We start from the raw sequence: 21,456 nt of genomic DNA on the forward strand, positions 1-21,456 counted from the left end.
GAAAAATGTTTTATTAATAGAACGTGGAAAATAAAAAAAATAATAAAAAAAGTGAGCCCTTTAAAACCCATTTATAGGACAAGGAAACATTTCGTTACCAGTATTCACTTTAACCATTCGTATTGACAAAAATATGAATATATTTCAACCAGAATAATTGTATATAATTTATAATTATTAATAAATTATATATATATATATGTATACACACAGACTATATATATATACGTGTATGTGAATGTGAATGTGTATATGTGTATGTGTGCGTGTGTGTAATTTATGTGTCATGTGTTTTACCTTGGATGAACTAGTTCTGTTGACATTATGATGTACGAATTATAATTGAGTATTTAAATGTATTTTTAGATATACAGTATACGATTCTTCTGGAGAAATTACAAGGCTGAAGATGGATTTTGGCACGTAATTTTTGGTTAATGACACATATAGCGGAAGTGCTGTGACGTAATGAGTCACGTGACAAACACCGACAAGTCCCACATTTTGGTAGGTACCCGCAGTAACCCGAACCGTCGCAAATAATGTGTGTAATGTGTAATATGTGGCTAAATGCGGTTAATACCGACGGAGCAAGAATTCACGTTAGCGCACAATCATAACAATCGAATGCTAGTAGGCGGGTTGATTCATTTATTTTTCCGCCTTGTTGGTCACGTGGTCATGACGTACCCGAGTCGTCGTACTGGAGCCTGGAAGCACCAAAATAGCATAGCGTGCTTTTCACACCAATTGTTAAACATTTGTAATGTTTCGTCCCTCTTTCGAAAACAGCCAACATTTGACACGGAATGGAGTCAGAGGGAACCTATTATGCTGTACGTACCCGACATTTTAAAAAAATCAATTGGTCGTCTCTTTGTATGTAGTCGCGTATGGCCTTAGCCAAAGAAGCTAACATGGGCAAAAGCAGGTTGCAATATCTTATGTCTATAAACTGTTTCGTTTGAAATTATTATAATACTGCTGTAAATGACTGACACGTCACATTTCTACTTATTTATATTTAATGAGTCAAAAATGCTGCCTTTACAACGATATTACCACTCACTTTTGCTATTACAGAGGTATTTGACTGACAGTCTGCTAGTTATTGACTGCTAAATTAATAAACTACGCTTATAGACTAAAGTTGGTGTTTCAGCTACACAAAAGAAGCTAAATAAAAGTTGTGCACCATTGTAAACTACAGGCCCAAGGGAGTTTCAGACCCGCGGTCGCCACAGGCACGAAGGACCATGGAGGACACCAACAAACAAACAAATATACAAACAAATAAATAAATAAAATAAAACAAAACAACGTTGGATAAGAAAAGATATAATTTACGAAGTGACTGACATCAACAAAGCCTGCTTCAAGGTCAGATGACAAAGATGTTATGGGGTTAGTTAAAATTCATATTTGCATTGTTTATATGTTATGTAATACATGCACGTAACTTCCAGCAAGTTTCCAACCATAGTTTAGCTAAATATGAGGTTTTTATGACGCATATTGAGTCCTCCCTTAAATGAGACTTCAAGTAGGTGCCCCCATTTGACAGATTCCTGTATCCCCACGTGTTGTTGCAGGGGTTTCCAGCTGTGTCGTTGATCAGGACCTATAATCCGCAGACTGTCCCGTTGCGGCAGCTCTGCTACAACCTCAGTCATAAGCATATTCTTGAATTCATACCGCTAATACATCTCATGGTTTGTTCAGTGTATTAATACTGGTGGTAATGGTTGGTCTTTAGCTTTTGCCATATAACTTGTTGAAAAATAGTACAGTGAACCCCCACTATTTGTGGTAGATATGACCGAGCCCTACCTTGAAGAGCGAAAATTCACGAGCAATTGATGCCCCTCAAATTAAAAGGGTTTGTAATTGCCTATAGATGCCACAAGATGACGGCAAAGGGCAACTTTTTTTTAAAAATGAAGCTCATGACGCACTCCATACTTTCCCTGGCACCAAGGTGTCACCAGATGGTTTCAACGCAGTACTGTTTTATTATTACTGTGGACTCACAAAAAGATCAAATAGGTGAATTTTTCAGCTAATAACACAGAAAAATCAGCAAATTTGCAAATGCCAGACCACAAATATGAAGGGGTTTACTGTACATGAATCCTTCGCCTATTCGTGTTTCTCTATTTGTGAATACACCTATTTGTGGGTTTTTGGTGTTGAGCCTATTGCTGAAAAACTTACCTATTCTCATTTTTGTGCCCTTTCTTTGAGGTGCCATAAGATGGTACCAAAGCTCTGTCTAAATAGGAATTGGTCTTAAGGAAGTATGTTGAAGTGATATATCTTGACTGAGAGACAGTCAAGGACAGTGTCGCGGAGGAGCTGAGTTTAGCCTGTGTTGTTAGCGGATGTGTCTTCGCTGGATGTGCATGTATATGTGCACTTCCGGTGCATTTTTTTCAAAATCTTATCATCTGTTAGCCATTTATTTTAAGGACAATGTAAAAGGTGTTAGAAATGACATTTAAGTGTTTTAGGAACATACTTTGTGTTATATCCATCCATCCATCCATCCATTTTCTGAGCCGCTTCTCCTCACTAGGGTCGCAGGCGTGCTGGAGCCTATGCTTTTTACAAAATCCTTTTAGGGGTACTAAATTATTAACGTTTTTTTAATTATTTGTGTCAGGGCAAGGTTCCTATCCCCCATGGATAGGGTATTAACAGGACTGTAAACTGGCTTTAGGTATCAACACAGTTCACTGAAGTAATACTGTACGATATGAAATCAAGTGTTGTAGAAGTGAAGTAATTCTTGTCTGCTGTGTTTGTAGCAGGCAGGGTCTTCGGTGGACATGACGCGCAGCGAGGAGGAGTCCCTGGTGGACGGGCCGCTCATTTCAGCTGACGCCCTCCACGCCGCCATCAGGAGAGAGTTCCGCACCGTGCCCACCGCCTGCCACGCCGTTCTGCTGTCTCTGCTACATGTATGTACACGCACACACACTCGCGTCCCTGTAGCTATTTTTGCCAAGTCAAAATTTCATGTTCCATTGGCACAACATTTTGCTGAAACAAAGTAATAAATTCGTCATTTTATTGTTTTTTTCATCATTTTATACTGTGTACAATTGAGTGAAGGATTTTGAGGCAAGCTATTTTTGCCAAGTCAAACATTCCTGTACTATTGCCAGATAACTCTACACACACACAAATACTACAGTGTGTGTGTGTTTGTGTCTTTTGGCTTGATTAAAAATTAAGTTTTGCAAAAACAATTAATTTTCTTTATTCGCTTCTTATTATGCTTTATGTTTTTATACAATATGGTGGTATCTCAACTTACGAGTGACCCGACCTTACGAGTTTCCACAGATATGAACTGTTGCTCGGCTGATTTATTTATTTATTTTTCCCTTTGCTTCGTGAGCAAAAAATTTAGACACAAGTGCTAGACGGTGGCAGCGAACCTCATAAAAAGCAGCAGTTTGGCTGCCAGTGAACACATTTTCTGTAAAACTAATCACAGAGAATTACACATTGTGCATTTAACCAAACCATACAACTTTGGCCTAAAATCCACTAGCGTAATGCTAACACAATAAGGGAAACTGCCTTAGACGGGATAAAACTAAAATAGCATCAAAATCGTGGAAGTTATAAACCTTGAAACAACTTATACTTTTTTTAAACACAAGCAGTAACAACACATACAGACAGCGCATACAACAGTACTTACTGGTATATATTCTTTATCCACTGTGAAAAACGACTCATATTTTTGCCGCTTAGTTGCAACAGTAGTCTGTGTTTCATCATCAAATCAATACGTAGTATGTCTGCGTGCATTATACAGCCCCCCCCCAAGGCACACACACTAGACTTAATGCCTATGGAATTAAAGCTTGAAATCATGATGCACAAGCTGTTTAATAATTTTTAAAATAATGTATTTGTTTTTACTGTATGCTTTCAGAAAGTGCAATACTGTAGATTGATATTTATTTAAAAACATGTTACAAAAACTGCTGTAGTTTTTTTTGGGGGGGGGCTGGAACTTCTCAGTAGCATTTCAGCTCGTCTCCTCTGTCTTCCAGGTGGTTTACGTGGCCCTGTCTGTGTGCATGGCTGTGATGTGCGTGTTGAAGCTCGGCCAGGAGGAGGTATGTGCCAGCATCCTGGGCCCCGTGCGGGGTGACAGCGCGGTGGTCTTCGGCAAGGCGGTCCTGTGGGTTCTGGTTCTGGTGTTCACCTGCTGCGCACAGCACCACCACAGCCGGACCCGCAGCAGAGGCTACCTACGTTTCTACAGAAGGACCAGCAGACTCAAGCAGCTGCCTCTCGCGGTGCACTCCACAGGTAGAAAGAAGCCCGCGGTGTCACGTGGTAGACACTAGGTGGAGTTCATTATGTGCTAAGTGTAAAAAAAAAAAACATTTGCACGCAGGGAATGTGACGCTGTTGGTCGTCATGGCAGCACGACTATCAGCCACTCTGCACACCTACATACTGATCAGTGTCTTGGCCTTGGAGCTACTTGTGGCATTGCCCTGCCTCATCTGTTACACAGGTAATAAGGAGATTGCTTTAATGATCAAAACAACAAACAATTGAGGTACTTGATTTATTTAAAAAAAAAAAAATTGAGATCAACACTGTTTGTGCTGAAGAAAATCTAAATTCAGAGATACGTTTTTTGCAATAAAAAAAAAAAAATCAAACTGGAGTTACAGTGGTACTTGAGAATACGAGTGACTTGAATTACGGAGTTTTCGTAATATGAACAATCAGCCAGACGATTTTTGCTTTGACTCGTGAGAGCAAAATTGAGATACGAGTGCTATATGGTGGCAGTGAACTATTAAACGATTTATCAAAAAGCTTAAGATGTTTATTGCCACTCACAGTTTAAGTTTACTATCAAACTACACACACAAAAAAAGAATTACACGTGTATTTGAAATAGCCACATAGCTCTGCCTTCCGAGAGTCCGTTTAGCGTAATGCTAACATTGTGTATATGGAAAACCCATTTACATGCTAATGGCTACCATTGGTAGTTGCGGTTTTAGAAATCTTTAAGCGATGGATATTTGAACACAAACGGTGGAGGAACATATGTAGACAGAGTATATAACAATACTCACAAGCACATATTCTTTGTCCTATATAAAAAAAAATAATACTAATATTACATTTTGCTTACAATACAGTCATGTGTCTGCATGACTGTATTGTACTATACTATCTCCCGGTGGCAAAGGCGGGCACAACACATTGAATGGGATTGCCGCATTAAATCACAATCCACGAACCGTTTAATTCTTTACATTGTATTTAATTGTTATTACTCCATGTTTTTATAAAGTACAATATATAGATTATAGAATGTTATTTTTTCTTATTTAAAAACAAACATATTTTTTGTTTTTTTGGGTGGACCTGGAATAGATTATTGACATTGCCATTCATTTCAATGGGCAAAGATGATTTGAGATATGAGTATATGAGTGTTTTGAGTTACAACTGTGTTCACGGAACAAATTCAACTCTTATTTGAAGCCACCACTGGCAAACATTTCAAGATATGTCCTTAAAAAACAAAATGTATTGATACACACTTTTTGTGATTAAGATTTACATTTAGAATTGCATGCTTTCTTCGTGGTCAGAAAAACTATAATATATAAAAAAAATATATAAAATATTAATATTAAAAAATATATTTTTTTCGGATTAAAAAAACACACTCAAACTCATAATTTGGAGGTACATGCTTTTTGTGAGCTGGCATCTGCCTCACAGTTCTGAGGACAGGGGTTCAAATCCTGCCTGTGTGGAGTTTGCATGTTCTCCCTGTGCATGGGTGGGTTTTCTCCAGGCACTCCGGTTTCCTCCCACATCCCAAAAACATGCATAGTAGGTTAATTGACAACTCTAAATTACCCGTAGGTGTGAATGTGAGTGCGAATGCTTGTTTGTTTGTATTTGCCCTGCGATTGGCTGGCAACCATTTCAGGGTGTACCCCGCCTCCTGCCCGATGATAGCTGGGATAGGCTCCAGCACGCCCGCGACCCTAGTGAGGATAAGCGGCTCAGAAAATGGATGAATGGATGGTTTTTGTGATGAAGTTAGAGGCGCATGTGTTTTTGTAATTTAAAACATTTTTTAGAAGCAGTACATGCGTTTTGCTCTTTTAAAAATACAGATACCTGCTGTCTGATTTAAAAAAATAAATAAAATAAAAAATAAATTTAAAAAAAATCTAAATTTGGATATGCATGCTTTTTATGATTTAAAAAATGAAAAGGTTGGAGAAACATGCTTTTTATAATTCAAAAAAATTAAAAGGTTGGAGAAACATGCTTTTTATAACTAAAAAAATGAAAAGGTTGGAGAAAAATATGTTTTTCTTGTGGTACAAAAAAAACCCTTAAAACTTGGAGATGCTTGTGTCTCATGAAACCCCGCCTCAAATTTTAGACATACAGTGAACCCTCATAGTTGTAGTTTGGCTTTCACAAATGTACATATTCTCTGATTTATGGGCGAAAACTCTCTTCCGTTAACAATCAAACATTTGTGTTTACGATCTATGAGGTACGCTTGTGGTTTAAAATACTGTGGTTGTAATTTTTGGGCAAAATGATAGTATTTCATAAGCAGCACATGGAGAGACACCGTGTGTTAGATTTCATTGCTCACAAACACACACACACGCACACACACAACCCCCCACACTATGAGAGAGGGCATTGGCATGACAATAGTCGCCCTGCCCTTTTCAAACTCGACAGCATGACAATCAAGCATTCTGCTTCGTCTTCCGTCCATCCCGCCACTGAGCTGCTGATTTTTCACTTTGGATCACGCACGCACGCACGCACACCATGCTTGCCGTTATATGAGGTACGCGGAGTCATCCATCCCAACCATTGTCCCGTGCATGCACTTCCTTGGAAAAGCAACCCTCGTGTTTTCATCACTGTGTCTCTTCTCGGACAAAATTTTATTTTCAACTGTAATGACTCATGTATAATTATTACTTCCATTTTAAAAAGCAATTAAAACTGTCATATTTTCAGATGAAATAAGAAATAATGTCATATGTTTCCCAATGAGCTCTTTTTTAACCTGAAAATGCTCTAAAAATATTTGTTACTTCAATCTGGGAACCTTTTGAGCTTCCAACCATACAACAATTAATCAATCTGTGAGTCTAAATACTGCATTTCATATCCAGTGTTTTCTAAAGGCTTCGTGTGTGTGTGTGTGTGTGTGTGTGTGTGTGTGTGTGTGTGTGAAGGAAGACTGCAGTTACCAAGTGTCTGATAGGATATTGATCAGGTAGATTGTAAGAATGAAAGGAAATCCATATTAAAGGGGTGTTTGGGCCGCCACGGGGCAGAGATGGACAGATACCTCCACACAGAAACACACAGGTGCCGATAAGGAATTAGGGTTTAGCCTAGCCACAGGCTGGCTAGCCCTCGGCTGCTCCGCCCGCACACACAAACACACACACAGACACACACACACACACACACATTGTCCCAGTGTTTACAGTGTTTGTAGAGGAGGTCAATCTTTACCACATTCCAGCATGGATCAGTGTAGTCAGCCGTGACACAGAGCGAAGCGTGGGGGGGAATCACCAATCACACACTTATAGTCATGAAAAAAAAAATAATTAGACCAACCTTGTTTCTTCACTTTCTTTTTCATTTTAAATGTCTGGTACAACTACAGGTACATTGTTCGGACAACTATAATGATGACAACAAAAATAGCTCATAGTAGTTTAATTTAAGAGCTGATATCGAGCCATTTTCCATGTTTTTTTTTTTTTATAATAACAAAAGTCACTGGGAATACAATTAAGCTTAAGCATGTGAAATAGGACATGAGGTAAAATTGAATCAACAACATTTTTGTATTCATTGTATTCTTCAGGTATATACCTTTTAGTGGTACCAGTTGTTATTAAAATGAACAAGGGTGTTCTAATATTTTTTTTCCATGACTGTATACACACACATGCACAAATTGTATAAATGAATTGTATAACCTGTACAACTAACAATAATTTGAACGGACGATTAAATTGGTTGATTATTTTTCGATTAATTGATGAATTGAAAATTTAAAAAATATTAAATTTCCATCCCTTTATTGAAAAATCCAGTGCATGAACATCCCAGTGCTCTTAAAGGAATACATTATGATTATAAATACAAAATAAAAATGTTGAGGTCATGTAGCTTTAGAGTAGCCTTGGACCAGCACACAAAACATACAAGTGTATGCTATACAACAATATCTGCTAAAAATATTGTTTTTGTCATCCTCTGTCACTCTTTGGCTCCTCAGTCACAACAGCCACATCAAGATTTTGAGACATGCCTGTAACCTTACCACTATCTCTCCATGAAACTAGTAACAAAACAATCACATTTCTCACTCTTGACATCTTATGCATTCCATTTATATCTTAGTAATGATACATTAAATTGATGAAAGCATACTAAGTAGTAAAACCACTCGATTTCAAAATACACCTCGTATCTCATCATGCTCCTCTTTTTCTGAATTCAAGGAGTCAGTCAAGTTCAGATAACTCTTCATTATATCTATATAATATCTATATATATATAGATCTATATATCTATCTTTACCAAATATTCAAGGAAGTATTTGAGTTTATACACTCCAAAAACATATGTTCCAATTCTATAAAAAAATAAATCATCAATAAAAAAAATGGTGACATATAATACTTTACATATGAAAAATTTACACATTTTGTTGATTTATATATTGTACAGCACTACACTGCGTTTCCATGGATATCCATTTGGTGGCAAATTCCAATTCCCATAGGTTAAGTCAAGGAACCCCTGTATCTCTATTGCATCCTGCTGATGTCACTGATCCATTAACGGGGCTTTTCCACTGCAGGAACGTTTGAAGGAAATTCCCTAGCGACCCTGATAGGGAAAAACTACCAGGGTACGAAAGGTTCCCTCTGGATTATTTAGTTCCTCGCGGCGGTTAGGGTCTTCCTAGAGCGACCAGGAACTCTTTGAGAGGGCGGGCTGTGCTGACGAACGTTAATTGGTTGACAGACCGTTGTAGACGCCATTACTGGATGCAGCCTGACTCTGCAGTTTATCAATTGTCAGGTGTCGTCTTGGTCTTGTGATGTCAAAACGTAAGCCCCACTTAAATACCAATTCTAATTGAACCAGGAAATGTTATGGTCCATTCGTGAATCAGTGACATTAGCAGGTTGCAACAGAGATACAGAAAGATTTGAGGAGTCACAGAAAGGGATAGAAGTGGATGTCCTTGGAAATTTTCATGGATGAAACTCTCATTGAGAATTTAGCCATTGTTAGAACTTCAGCTTCTTTGCTAGAGAGGAACAAGTTGTGCAAAAAGTACTGAAACATCGAATGGTTGAACAAGTTTGGAAAAGGTCAAATAGGTTCACCAGTAAAGGTTATAGTGCATTTTTGCTTCATCTGGAAATTTCACACAAAAATACAATATCCCTAACCTTTTCTGTGAGTAGTGTACACAGCCACACACACATACATGGATGGTGAAGCTGATGTGGAGTTCATGGAGGGGGGGAAAGTTCTCTGAGGAGCCGAAGATAGGGAGAGCCTGCAGCCATGAAGTCCGTACTACAGGAAGGCCTCGTTCTACTTCGCTTTGAAGTGCGTGCTCGCCTGTGAGTGTGTGTTTGAGGTCTCTTCTCTACGTTTCTGGCCTCTCATTTGAACATGAATGCGGCCCACGCGCTCCACGCACATCAAAGCCACGCCTCGGCCTTCAAAGGCTCGATCGCTCATGCATCTGCGCTGCAAAAGCACTGCGGGGCGCGTGGTGGCTAGAGCATTTAACACAAACACGAGGGTGTACCTCTGCGTGCCAGTTGACGGCTAGCACAAGCTAGGCTAATGTAGCAGTCTACATCGTCGCTCCTTCTTGGTGAGAGGCACAAATTGCTAATGTTAGCTGCTAGCATTGGAGTTGGTGTGTTTGGTACGCAAATGCTAGCAGCTAATGTAGCCATCTACATCTTCACTCAGCACTGTCTGTCAAACAGTACAGATGATAACCAAAAGAAAAGACTAGAACTAACCGCGCCACGGGGAAGCGTTACACGTATCTCTACCCTGGCAGTCATTCAGCAGCTAGCTCAAAAACCTAATGTAGCAGCCTCTACATGTTTACTTAAATTTTTTTTGTGGATGAAAATGCGCAACAGCAGTTGGTCTGAAAGTCCAATCAAGCTGTGGAGTCTTTTGTGCTTACTTCTACCACCATCTACCACCATCCTTCCATCCGAAAAAGTTGACTGAAATGTTCTGCTAATCTCACTATTAGTATTTACACCGTTTGCGCCAAGATTGCGTTGTCATGCACAATGTTTACTCTTTCACATCGCGTTTGTTCACAATGTTTGTCCTAAGGACAGTGTTAATGTCCACAGTTAGGGATCCAACCCTCAGAACAAAATGGTATCACTATCCAAATGCTTCTGAAGTTGGACAATTTGAGCAAAATTTGCCTCTAAAGTCCCCTTAAATGTAAAGTGATTGTGACTTTGCGAGCATTTAAAGAATTAATTCCAAGTGTTTTGTTTTTCTTTGGCTTTTTTGCTGGTTTTTGAAAATTGTGATGATCAGTTCAATATAGCTAAAGCTGCACATAAAGTAAAAAAATAAGCACAGAATGTGGTTTTGTGAAGAGAGCAGAGAGATTACTACTGTCTTCACTCGTCATTATCAAAGTCAAGGTTAAGAACGTTTTGTTGTCTTGTGACGCTGAAATAACCACTTTCAACCAAAATGGCAGAGTCCTGTCTCTTTTCTGTGTTTTTTAAATACTTTTTGCAGGTATACTCAGGATAAACACCCCTACCCAGTTTTACGTCGCTCATTAAAACTGGCTTCGGGGCCTGAATTAAAAAAATAAAATAAAATAAACAATTCTGGCGGGGACGACTGAGCCACTTTAAACCAAAATGGCAAACTTGCTGTGTCTTTTCATACATGGTCTATTCATGATGGATGAAATCCAATTTTATGTTGCTCAGTAAAACTAGCTTAAGGGGCTGAATTTCTTTAAAATTTGGGAGTGCATAATGGAGCCGAAATGGCCACTTTAAACCAAAATTGTAGACTTTCTGTGTCTCTCCAGACATATGTTCTTGAGACTTTTGAGGAGCTAGTCACGATAGATGTGCCTACCAAGTTTCATGTTGTTACATAAAACATGACTTAAGGGACTAAATTCTATTCTAACTTTTTGAAGGCGCTAATGAGCCATATTTGCCACTTTAAACCAAATTGACAGACTTCCTGTGTCTTTCTTAACATGTGTTCTTGAGACTTTTTTGAGGAGCTAGTCACGATAGATGGCAGACTTATTTTGTCTTTTCGAGTATGGGTTCTTGAGACATTTTTGTTGGTCTCCTCATGATTTATATGGCTGGTAAATTTGATGTAGCTAAGTGAAACTGGTTTAAGCGGCTGAATTAAGAAAAAAAAAAAAAATCAAGTCATTTCAGTCGTTTGGTCAAGGGAGTTCAGTCTTGTATCGGACTTCTGCCCGGAAGTATCCAACGTATTGTCATGTCTCCTACGCTTTAAATATTTCTCGCGTGCTTTGATGGGTCACAGCCCCACGTCATCTGCGAACCCGCTTGCAGGGTGGGCCCGGCATTGAAGTGCCATTAGCCTTTAGCACCTCAGCTGCCTCGCCATAATCACCTGGAAATGTCCGCCCTTCTCCACGGCTGATTGCCGCTCCTCAGATCTCTGACCCAGGCCCGGTCTGAGCACTGTCTGTCTTGTCTGTGCACTCACTTGTGAGAGAGAGAGAGCGTGTGAGTGTGTGTGTGTGTGTGTGTGAGTGAGAGAGAGAGAGAGAGAGAGCCTCTGACAAGAATGTGTGAAATGCGGCACCCCACTTCCACTGCTCCTTCCCAGCCTTCCATCCATGCATCCATCCATCACCGTCATCATGACCGTTTCATCATTTAGTCAGGATGATGTCATCAAATTACCCAACTAAAAGACACTGCAGTCGGTATTTTAGCAAGTGAATGTGAACAGCAGAAAGAATAGTCAGCAGCATTATAAGTAGCAAAGAACTACCTGTATCAAATAATAGCGGTTAAGCGTGGCTGACAACGTGACATGAAACAGGGTAAACAATACTATGTGAACAAGAACACAAACAGCAAGAAATTTGGCAGCATTGAATGTAGAAAAAAAAACTTCATCTCAATAGCAGTTCAGAATTAAGTAAACAGCAGTGGATTACATGAATACATAATCTATGAACACTATACTCTGTGTACATTATAATATGTGCAGATGTGAATGTGAAAAAGCAAAAGTAGCAATAGTGGCATTGTATGTGATGACTATAAATGGATTAACAGTACTATTTCTGTACATACAGTTAGGAATGAAACCATCTGTAATATTGTTGATTGTATACAGTAGTTGCATACAATGTAGTTGTACTGCATTCTGCTACACATTACAGAACAGTACATTCATATTTGGGATATATTCATAAATCCAGAGTACAGAACAACAGTGTGGCATACTCCAAATATTACTCCTATCAGGATGCAGCAGCATTTATTGGCAAACCCCCCCCCCAATAAAATACAAAAATAAATTTGATAAAATTGTATTTATTTACTAGTCATTTTATTGAAGGTGCGTCATTCCACCAACAAATGGTCAGTAAATGCCTCAGCAGCATCAAACAAACTATTGTGTTGCGCTTTGTTAAATGGTTCTCACATACCGCTTGTATTTACACACACACACACACACACTCGTATTTAGGGCCTAATTATGCGGGAATGCTCAGTATTTCTTTGGCTTGTGTGTCGATGCTGCGATGGAGCAAAGCAAAGGTTGCGCTCTTTAGAATCTCCTTGACAATTTCCTCTGACTAATGATGCTCGAGCCTTATCAATACTGGGCCCGCTACCTCCTGATAACACTAGCACCATTCATTCTCATATTTAAAGACCCTGTTATTTGAATTCAAAGATGCATGTTTGAAGATGATTGCTGAAAAAGCGCAAAGACTGAGGACTATTTAGTATTCAGTTGTGGAGCTGCAGCGTTAAACTGTGTTTCACCATTACAGTTTTTATTAATTTTTTTGGCAGGGTGGGACTAAAACGGCACTCATTGACACAATTGGGCGACCGGCATGAGTCCCTCCTCACCCACTGTACAGTTTATTTTCTACCACGACAGCGTGTAGTTTAGAGGTGCAGCAAATAATTAATTAATTGACAACTAATTGACTATCAAATTAATTGACTATTTTATTAACCGATAAATCTTTGAGAGACATTGTAAGCTTAAAATTGTCCAACTCCTCGGATTTTCAGCCTCTCGACACTAAATAAAGCCCATAATGACCCAAAACCAATTTTTGACTTTGTCTGGTTGGGGTAATGCTAGCAGGTTTCACTAAACAGTACAGTTTGGTTCACCTACGTTCGGTACGATACTGTGAAAGAGAGAGGAATTTATGATGCTTTATGAAAAAACAAAGAAACAGGCTTCTGGAACTTTCAAATGCACAGTGTTCCTCCTAAAGTTCCTAATTCCTTGATAAAGACTACAGCCTTCCCCTTCTACATCGCAGTATATTGTTTATATTGTTGCACGTCTTTTGGAATTGGATCTAGTCATACGGTATGTCTGTAACCCAGAAACACGCCAGTCCAATTCTCTGCCTGCATTGCACCACAGCACCAGTAAACAACAGCGGCCAATTCTGGAACTAACAGACTTTGTCAACAGCATTTAAGTGGCAAATGGAAACTATTTTTGACACAATTTTCAGTCCCCACGGTCCGTTTTATCGATGCTCAACTGTACTTACATACTGTCATGCCCTGACATGTGGGAAAGGAGAGCCACAGTCGCAGAGTCACTTTTCAGCCATTTTTCGAATGCCGGGAGAACAGTGAAACACACTAACACAATGAGCACACACATTCAGGGCCTGCTGTTGGCCCTAGCGCATGGTCAGACACCCACAAGCAGACTCGCCCATGTCGCACGCAACCCCACCAGGCCCTGCCTCTTAAATGCACACACAGACAGTGCAATACAATACAATGCAGTATCTTCTATACTTTTGACTTTTTGTGTTCAAATACATTTACAATATGTTGGAAAGTTTTTTTAATAAGATAAAATGTGTTTAAAGTGTGAAGGAGGGGTAAAATATATGTTTGAAATTATATAATCTGGAGATTTTCACCTATTTCCACGTGGTTTACTGTAACCCAATTATTTGATTTTGTGACATACTCCCTTATATTCTGCCTCCTCCTGCGGCAACCACCCCTATGGTCCACCCCCCCGAGTAAAGGTGTATGTTTAGGGCGTGAGAGTTAGAGCTCTAAGTGCAGGATATGGCGGCCCATAAGAGCTAAGTGCGGGTTATAATGGCCTGTGTATTTGTGGTTAGACGGGGGCTAGGGAATGGAAGCCTGTGTTTAAAAAAATAATAATAATAATAAATAAATAAAAAACTGTGCTCGCTGTGCACTTTCCCACCTGCGTCGTTATGCCAGCTAGGAAACTCTCACTCTTTGGTTATGTCTCTGTGTCTCGTAGTGACAAAATGCAGACGACAATTTTAGGACTTGGGACTTTCTCAGCTAAAAAATGTAAGACTTGACTTGACTATGACTTGGTTTTCATGAGACACGACTCGATTTGGGACCCCATGACCTGTCAAGTGTTGCCTGTTTGAAACTCTTACAAGATAGCGATGAACTTCATCAATCACTATGAAAGCCACAAATACAGGTAAGATGCATCTAATTTAAAATTTAAGATTAATGCGGGTAAAGTAATAGACAATATGGAGATTGTTTTTTTGTTGATTAAAAATATGTTAGTATAATGCAAGTACAGATACTGAGTATAACTGGCTAATAAATACACAGTGGTGGCTAACAGTTAGCATCGATAGTCGCGGTATTAGAAGCAACGGATATTTGAACACAAACGGCGGAGCAACACGTGCACAGATAATAGAAAAATACTCACTAGCATATATTTTTTATTCTCTCCCAAAAATGGCTACTATTACTGCATCTTACTGAGTCACTTACAGTAGTAGTACTGTAGAAGAAGTCTGTTTTTCTTAGTGTCTGCATTACTGTACAGTACATGCTGCCTCCTGATGGCCAAGGCAGGCACACCAGAAGGAGCAGCACAATGAGTTGGATTGCAGCATTAAATCATGAAGCACAACTTTCTTAATTCTTTGCATTCTATTTAATTATATTATTACTCTGTTTTTAAAAAGTACATTATTAAAGAGTGGTATTTTTCCTTCTACATTTTTTGGGGGGGTTAAAACAGATTAATGACATTCCCATTCATTTCAATGGGGAAAGATTATTTGAGGTTTGAGTGTTTTGAGAAGCCTTGACTTGATTAACCCAAGCAATGATTTGACTTGACTTTCTTGATTTGTGCCACAGTAACTTGGGACTTACTTGAAACGTGAAGGCTAGGACTTGAGACTTCCTCGTGACTTACACATATGTGATTTACCCCCGCCAAAGACAAAATGGTTACAGTGACAAAATGAACTCCGCTTTCTCTTTCCACAGTCAAAGTGATGATCTTCAATGCGGAGCGAGCCCCGCCCGACGTCAGCCAGGAAGAACACTTGCACAACTTCAGTGTTGCGAGCCTGCCCATGGAGACGGGATTCAGGTAGGACACCCCCCCCCCCCTCCTCCCTCCACACACACACAAACACACTACATTATTGACGCTGTAAAAACACTCCCCGCCATGCTTGTTTAACGCAAAAGTTAACAGTGCCGCTAACAATGCTAAAAGCTTCCCCCCCCAAGCATGTGATTGCACACAGCAAAAAGAGACTAAAAGGTACTCGGTTCTTTTACTGCCGCAGTAGTCCTGCCGATAGCTGTAGCTATTGGTACTTGTAGCTCCTTAAACTAAAAGGTTCAAGTCTGATGTATATCCACTGTTCAATAACCACCTAAAGTTCCAGGAACTTTTAGTTCCTGGTACTTGTCATTACTGGAATGAAAAACATTCAAATCATATATGTACAGAGCTAGAGACCCCAACCCAAATATATCTGGACTGCCCTTCGGGAGGGTCTTCTGTCAGCACCGATAAATTACCCAAGAGCTACATTTCGATAATCGTTCTGTCATAGTTTAGTTAGTGTAGTTGCTGTCCTAACACACAACGGTCATTCAAAACATCTGTTCCTAATATGGAAATTCACTTTCATTTCCACCTAAAGGTCCAGGAACCTTTAGCTCTCACATACTTGGAACTGAAACGGTTCAAATCTGGTTTGTCCAGAGCTGTAAACCTGCCACTTCAAAAATCCCTGGACCTCTTTAAAGTACTACGCCCCAAGCACAGTTTCTTTCAGCCCTGATTATTTACACAAAACAAAATTTAAACAGTAGTTCCCTTAGTCTAAACAAACAATGGTCCTCCATAAGATCCAGCGCAAAGTTCCTGCAGTCGAAATACGAAAGGTGCATACACACCCAAAGTTCCAGGATCTTGGAATTTGTAGTTTCAGGAACTACAAATATCAATAACTAAAAGTTCCTGGAACCTTCGGTGGAAGGAAATGTGGCTACAGGGTGTCCAAATGTTTCTGGACCCCTTGAAAGTACTATCCACCTCGGTCCCAATAAATGACCCCAAAACTAAATTTAGACAATAGTTCCTACAGTTCAAACACACAACGGTGCAATTTAGTTTTTTGTTGTTGTTTTTTTTTTAACAACAATACTTAACTATATTTAGATTTTCATATCTACCTGTGGATGAAATAGTGATTTGTGCAGTCCCAAAATGCACGGCACCGATGTACATTGCATGACGAGTACAGTCAGTGAATGGGCGTGAGCCACCCTCTCAAAATATCCACACTCTCTTCTTTATATAAAGCAAATAGGACTAGTTAAGTTAGCTGGCTGTGAATGTGGCAAAGTACAGATTCAAACTCGGAGCTTGTTCAAGACATTCCTTACGGGAGGGATTGTTAATCTTAACAGGCACAAAACGTGCACAGTACGGTAAAATGGCTTGATCGATTTAAATAGATAAAACTCAAAATATTTCGAGTGAAAAGAAAAAAGTTTTGATTTCATCGTATTTATTTGTGAAATTTATACTGGCCCAAAGGCCAGCGTTTGTAAGGTATGTGGTGGCCCGACGCAGTGCCATAGTGGGCCAGGGCCATTGGGTACCGTTTATGTCGGACCCTGGGGCTGGGTTGGTACTTTCGAGTACTTTGGGTGGAGTTGCGACTAAAGGTCCTAGATCCGGGGTAAGGTTCCTGCCCTGTATGTGTTTCAGAGAGGTGTCCTACCTGGAGGAGGTGGTGGAGAAGCAGGCAGACCTGATCGAGTACCTGAAGCAGCACAACAGCTTACTGAGCAGGAGGCTGCTAAACCTCACCGCTCAACACTGAATACCATCATCACCATTCTAGACCCCCACTAAAACGATGTGGGGGTGGGGTGGGGGTGGTAGTTGCACTGAAAATGGCGGACATTTTAAGAGGCGTCGCGGCTCACAGATCACAGGTGAGGAGGGGGGACGTCAGGGGTAGTTTATCACCGAGCATCCCAAGAAAGCTCCTACTGCTGCCTTTTTTTAAGGAGCCTTTGAACAAAATGTAAATAACGGTGTCGTAGCCAAAGACCACTTTATTGTATATCAATGTGTGCTTAAAATGCTAATAAATGTTTACCCCTCTGTTTTTTTTTTTTTTTTTTTTTTTTTTTTTTTACTGCTTTAACCATGTGACCCTCAGCCCTGCAGGTGAAACGAATATTTTGGCCAGGGGTGTCCAAACACTTTCCTCTGAGAGCCGTATATATAGTGCTATTTTTTTATTTTTTATTTTTTTTAAAAGATCGAGCGCTGTTGGTGGCAGTGAACTCATCTCAACTCTCTTCACAATAAGTAGCAAATTTTTTGCAAATAGTGACGATTTCATCAAAAAAAGAGACTTCAAGCTGTTTAATGGCACTCTCAGTAGAAGTTGTCAAACTAAACATAAAACAAGGAACAACACCTTGTGTATTTAAAACAGCAAAATAAAGGCCCTGCTAGCTTGATGCTGATACTAATTAGCATCTATTTTGCAGTGCTTTAATGAATTGAGCACAAATCGTTCAACATTTACACAGACAATATAACAGAGCAATATTAGTGCCGTACTGAGGACAAGGAGAGTTGTGACAACTGCGTTCAGAAGCATTCACTCATTCCCCACTCCCTATTCACTATATATGGATTTTTAGTGATTAACTAGATGTTTAAAATAAATACATTTTAACAAACCTCAGGAAAAAAATATTCATCCAACCAGTGGAACTCAATCACAGTCAATGGCACTGAACATTGACAAAGACATAATGCCCAAGTTGCAAAAGCAGTTATTTAGCAACATGGTGAGAACCTTTGACCTGAGGTATGTGCTTTCAAGTTGAAAAGACCATAAGAGAAGTGTTTAAAAAGGGAAAATAATAAAGCAAATCCCAGAAGAGGTTCGGGTTTGGTTCCTCTCCCCCAAAAAATGTTTTTTTTTTTTAATCAGTGAATAGGTGAATCTGCGGGTGCCGTACTGCGAGTATGCAGGGGTCCACTGTATATATGCCTGCGTATTCGCAATTCACTGAATTTTGGGGGGGAACCTATCCCCTGTAATTCACAGTATCCCCCCCTACACACACACACACTTTTTTTATTCACATATTTATTTGGGAGGGGATTGAAAAAACATTTATTTTCAGTCAATTGTCCCCAGTTTTGCTATTGGTGGTCTGGCCCAGTCTCTATCCCCCGTGAATAGCAGTAGTCCACTGTATATTGTATATTAAATATTTATATCAGTTATGTTATCTGTTGGATTTGTAGTATTTTGCACCATAGCGTGCCAAGTTTGAATTTTTTATTTTGACCTCTGTACAAACATTTTCTTAAAATTACATATCTTTGTTTTTAACTGTTTTCCCCCTCAATCAACTAAGGGACTTTTTCCTCAATCCACAAAGGCACTGAATAACCCATTAAGAAATACTTATCTAACTTATTTTTATACTGTGATATATCCCATTCCTGTGAAGGGATTAACATCATACCGTGATATGAATTGTAGGCTATATCGCCCAGCCCTCGATGACGCACACAATGACAAATAAACAGAAAAAACACTTAAACATTTGTTTTAATTAAAAGGAATAAAATGTATTGAATAAACATTTGAAGTGCATACAATGCATAATACAGTATATATATGTACAGATTTGTCAGAAACATAGGTACAAGCCGCTCTTTGGTCCACAGCTTGTGAAGTCCAGCACCTTTTTCAAGCACTGCCTGCTCGGGTTTTTACTTTCTTACTGACTGTATTTTTGTTTTGCTCTTTGGCTTATTGATGACTCAAGGTGCTAGGAAATTTCAGAGATAGTCTTTTGCTGGCTATTATTATCATCATGAGTCTATGGTCCGCCATGTTGGGCCCACACATGCGAGGTAGCTGTACCGTATTCCTTTTCATCCCTGCGTGTCGAACCTGCAACGGAAAATAACAGTGGTTGGATTGTGAGCCCCAAGTGACAACAAGGGAGGTAAACTCTAGTTCAGGGTGTTCGACTGTGCCTGTCCCGACATAAACATGGGGCTCGGGCATTCCTGCACCGCTTTTAATCCTTCTTCCGCGTCGTTAGCCAGATTTATGGCGACCAGGAGTCCCGCGTACCTCTGCCACTAATCACACACACCTACTTAAGTGCCACCTGCAGCCTCTGGTACCCGCAAGAGGGGGCGGGGGGGGGGGGAACTACTTCAAGTTAAATGAAAGCGGAAAGCAGCAATGAAGGGGCCCTCACACCTCCTTTCTCAAGGCCAGCCCTCGAAATGATCATCAAACTTTGACACCGTGCTCTGCCCACGAAAGCATGGCAAGTTAGCGTGGCCCATCTGTCTCAGATAGCTGTTTACGATTGGGTTCATTTGAATTTCCTATTAAAAATGTGTCAATGTCCTGGAATTTGTCCAAAACTGGCAGCTTCAAATTACAATGGCTGACTTCCTGTTCAGTTGCAGGCATGAGTCCTTGAGACTTTTTCAAATGTCCTGTTATGATAGAGCTGCCCACCCAGTTTCAAGTCAGTTGGTTGTACTAGTGTCTGGGCTAATTTTGTATTTCTTTTTACTTTCCAGGGGTGCTAGACTATGACTACTACGACGACCCATGCCCAAAATTCAAAAGAAAGCCACATTATTTGGTTTGAAGGAGCCATTTTGAGGATGAATGCTACGAAAATGTGGCCTCGAAAGTTAGAAAAAATGAGCCCCCCGTCACCAGCTTCACCAATCGACACAAAATTGGGTGGACATGTCGATCATAACAGAATGCACAAAAAAAGTCCCAAAGACCAATGCCTAAAATTGAGCAGGAAGTTGGACATTTTGGTTTGAAGCAGCCAAAATAATCGGGAAGTCTAAAAAAAAAAATTCACCCCTGTCACCAGTTCCACCAATGGACCCGAAATTGGGGGATTACATCTATCATAATCGGACATATTAAAAGGTCTCAAGGACCCCTGCCCAAAACGGAATCAATCGGAAATGTTGATTTGAAGCAGCCAATCGGAGGGAGAATTATATGGAAAAAAAACTATCCCCCCCGTGACCAGTTTGACCGGTCGCATGAACTTGGGTGGACATGTCTGTCATAACAGGACACACAAAAAAGGACCCATGCCCCAGATTGAACAGGAAGTTGTCACTTTTGCTTTAAAGCAGCCATTTTGGGCAAATTCTTTCGCTCCAGCTAGGGGATTTAATTAAATGAGTAGTTTTGCCACCCATGGCCTCCTTAAAAACACCACAAGTCCTTACCGGTCTCCTCAGGGGAAGGGGACTCTGGAGTGCAGAGGCAGGCAGCGTCTGTACAGGCAAAAGTGTCTGTGGTACTTTTTCCTCAGATTTAGGAAATCTGCAAGAGAAAACAGTTGCTTTGGAGTTTTAAATGTTCTCTATTATTACTTTATGTATCGTATATGAGTCATTTTCATATAATTTGATCAATAACAGTAAAGACATACCCCACTGAATTTCATTTTGAAAAATCACTTAATTTTACTGATATGAGTACTGTGTTTATTATTGGCAGTTTTTAGAATTTGAAAGGTAATAATTGTCTCTAAGAAAACAATGTTCAAAAGTAAAAAAAAATTCACACTTTTTATGCCAAAATGTCTTTACCGTTATGTCTCTGAAATGAAATTTTCTGAAGCTGCTAATTACATTTTTCCAAACACATGATTTTTCTCATATTTTTTAATACTCCTTTTCAATGGAAACTAAGACAAATGGATCTCAGTG

The 21,456-nt window shown here is 39.7% G+C and overlaps 1 protein-coding gene across 5 annotated transcripts; it reads left to right on the top strand.

The window, feature by feature from the left end:
- The first annotated feature begins 432 nt into the window (after nucleotides 1-432).
- tmem192 (transmembrane protein 192) lies at nucleotides 433-21,271 on the top strand. Of its 5 annotated transcripts, XR_009768793.1 has the most exons (7): nucleotides 433-507; nucleotides 2,808-2,960; nucleotides 4,071-4,332; nucleotides 4,421-4,543; nucleotides 15,666-15,771; nucleotides 17,413-17,642; nucleotides 20,290-21,271. XR_009768793.1 is itself a non-coding variant. In XM_061679891.1 (6 exons), the coding sequence occupies exons 1-6, from the start codon at nucleotides 469-471 to the stop codon at nucleotides 17,525-17,527; spliced, it is 798 nt and encodes a 265-aa protein (XP_061535875.1). In that variant the 5' UTR covers nucleotides 433-468; the 3' UTR covers nucleotides 17,528-17,806. The 5 variants fall into 5 exon arrangements, 4 of the variants coding, with proteins under 4 accessions (XP_061535875.1, XP_061535879.1, XP_061535876.1 ...); XM_061679891.1 differs by lacking the exon at nucleotides 20,290-21,271 and having other exon boundaries at nucleotides 17,413-17,806; XM_061679892.1 differs by lacking the exons at nucleotides 433-507; nucleotides 20,290-21,271 and adding an exon at nucleotides 701-836 and having other exon boundaries at nucleotides 17,413-17,806.
- The last annotated feature ends 185 nt before the right edge of the window (nucleotides 21,272-21,456 follow it).

This window comes from Phycodurus eques, chromosome 6 (assembly GCF_024500275.1).
Source record: "Phycodurus eques isolate BA_2022a chromosome 6, UOR_Pequ_1.1, whole genome shotgun sequence".
Taxonomy (NCBI): Eukaryota; Metazoa; Chordata; class Actinopteri; order Syngnathiformes; family Syngnathidae; genus Phycodurus; species Phycodurus eques.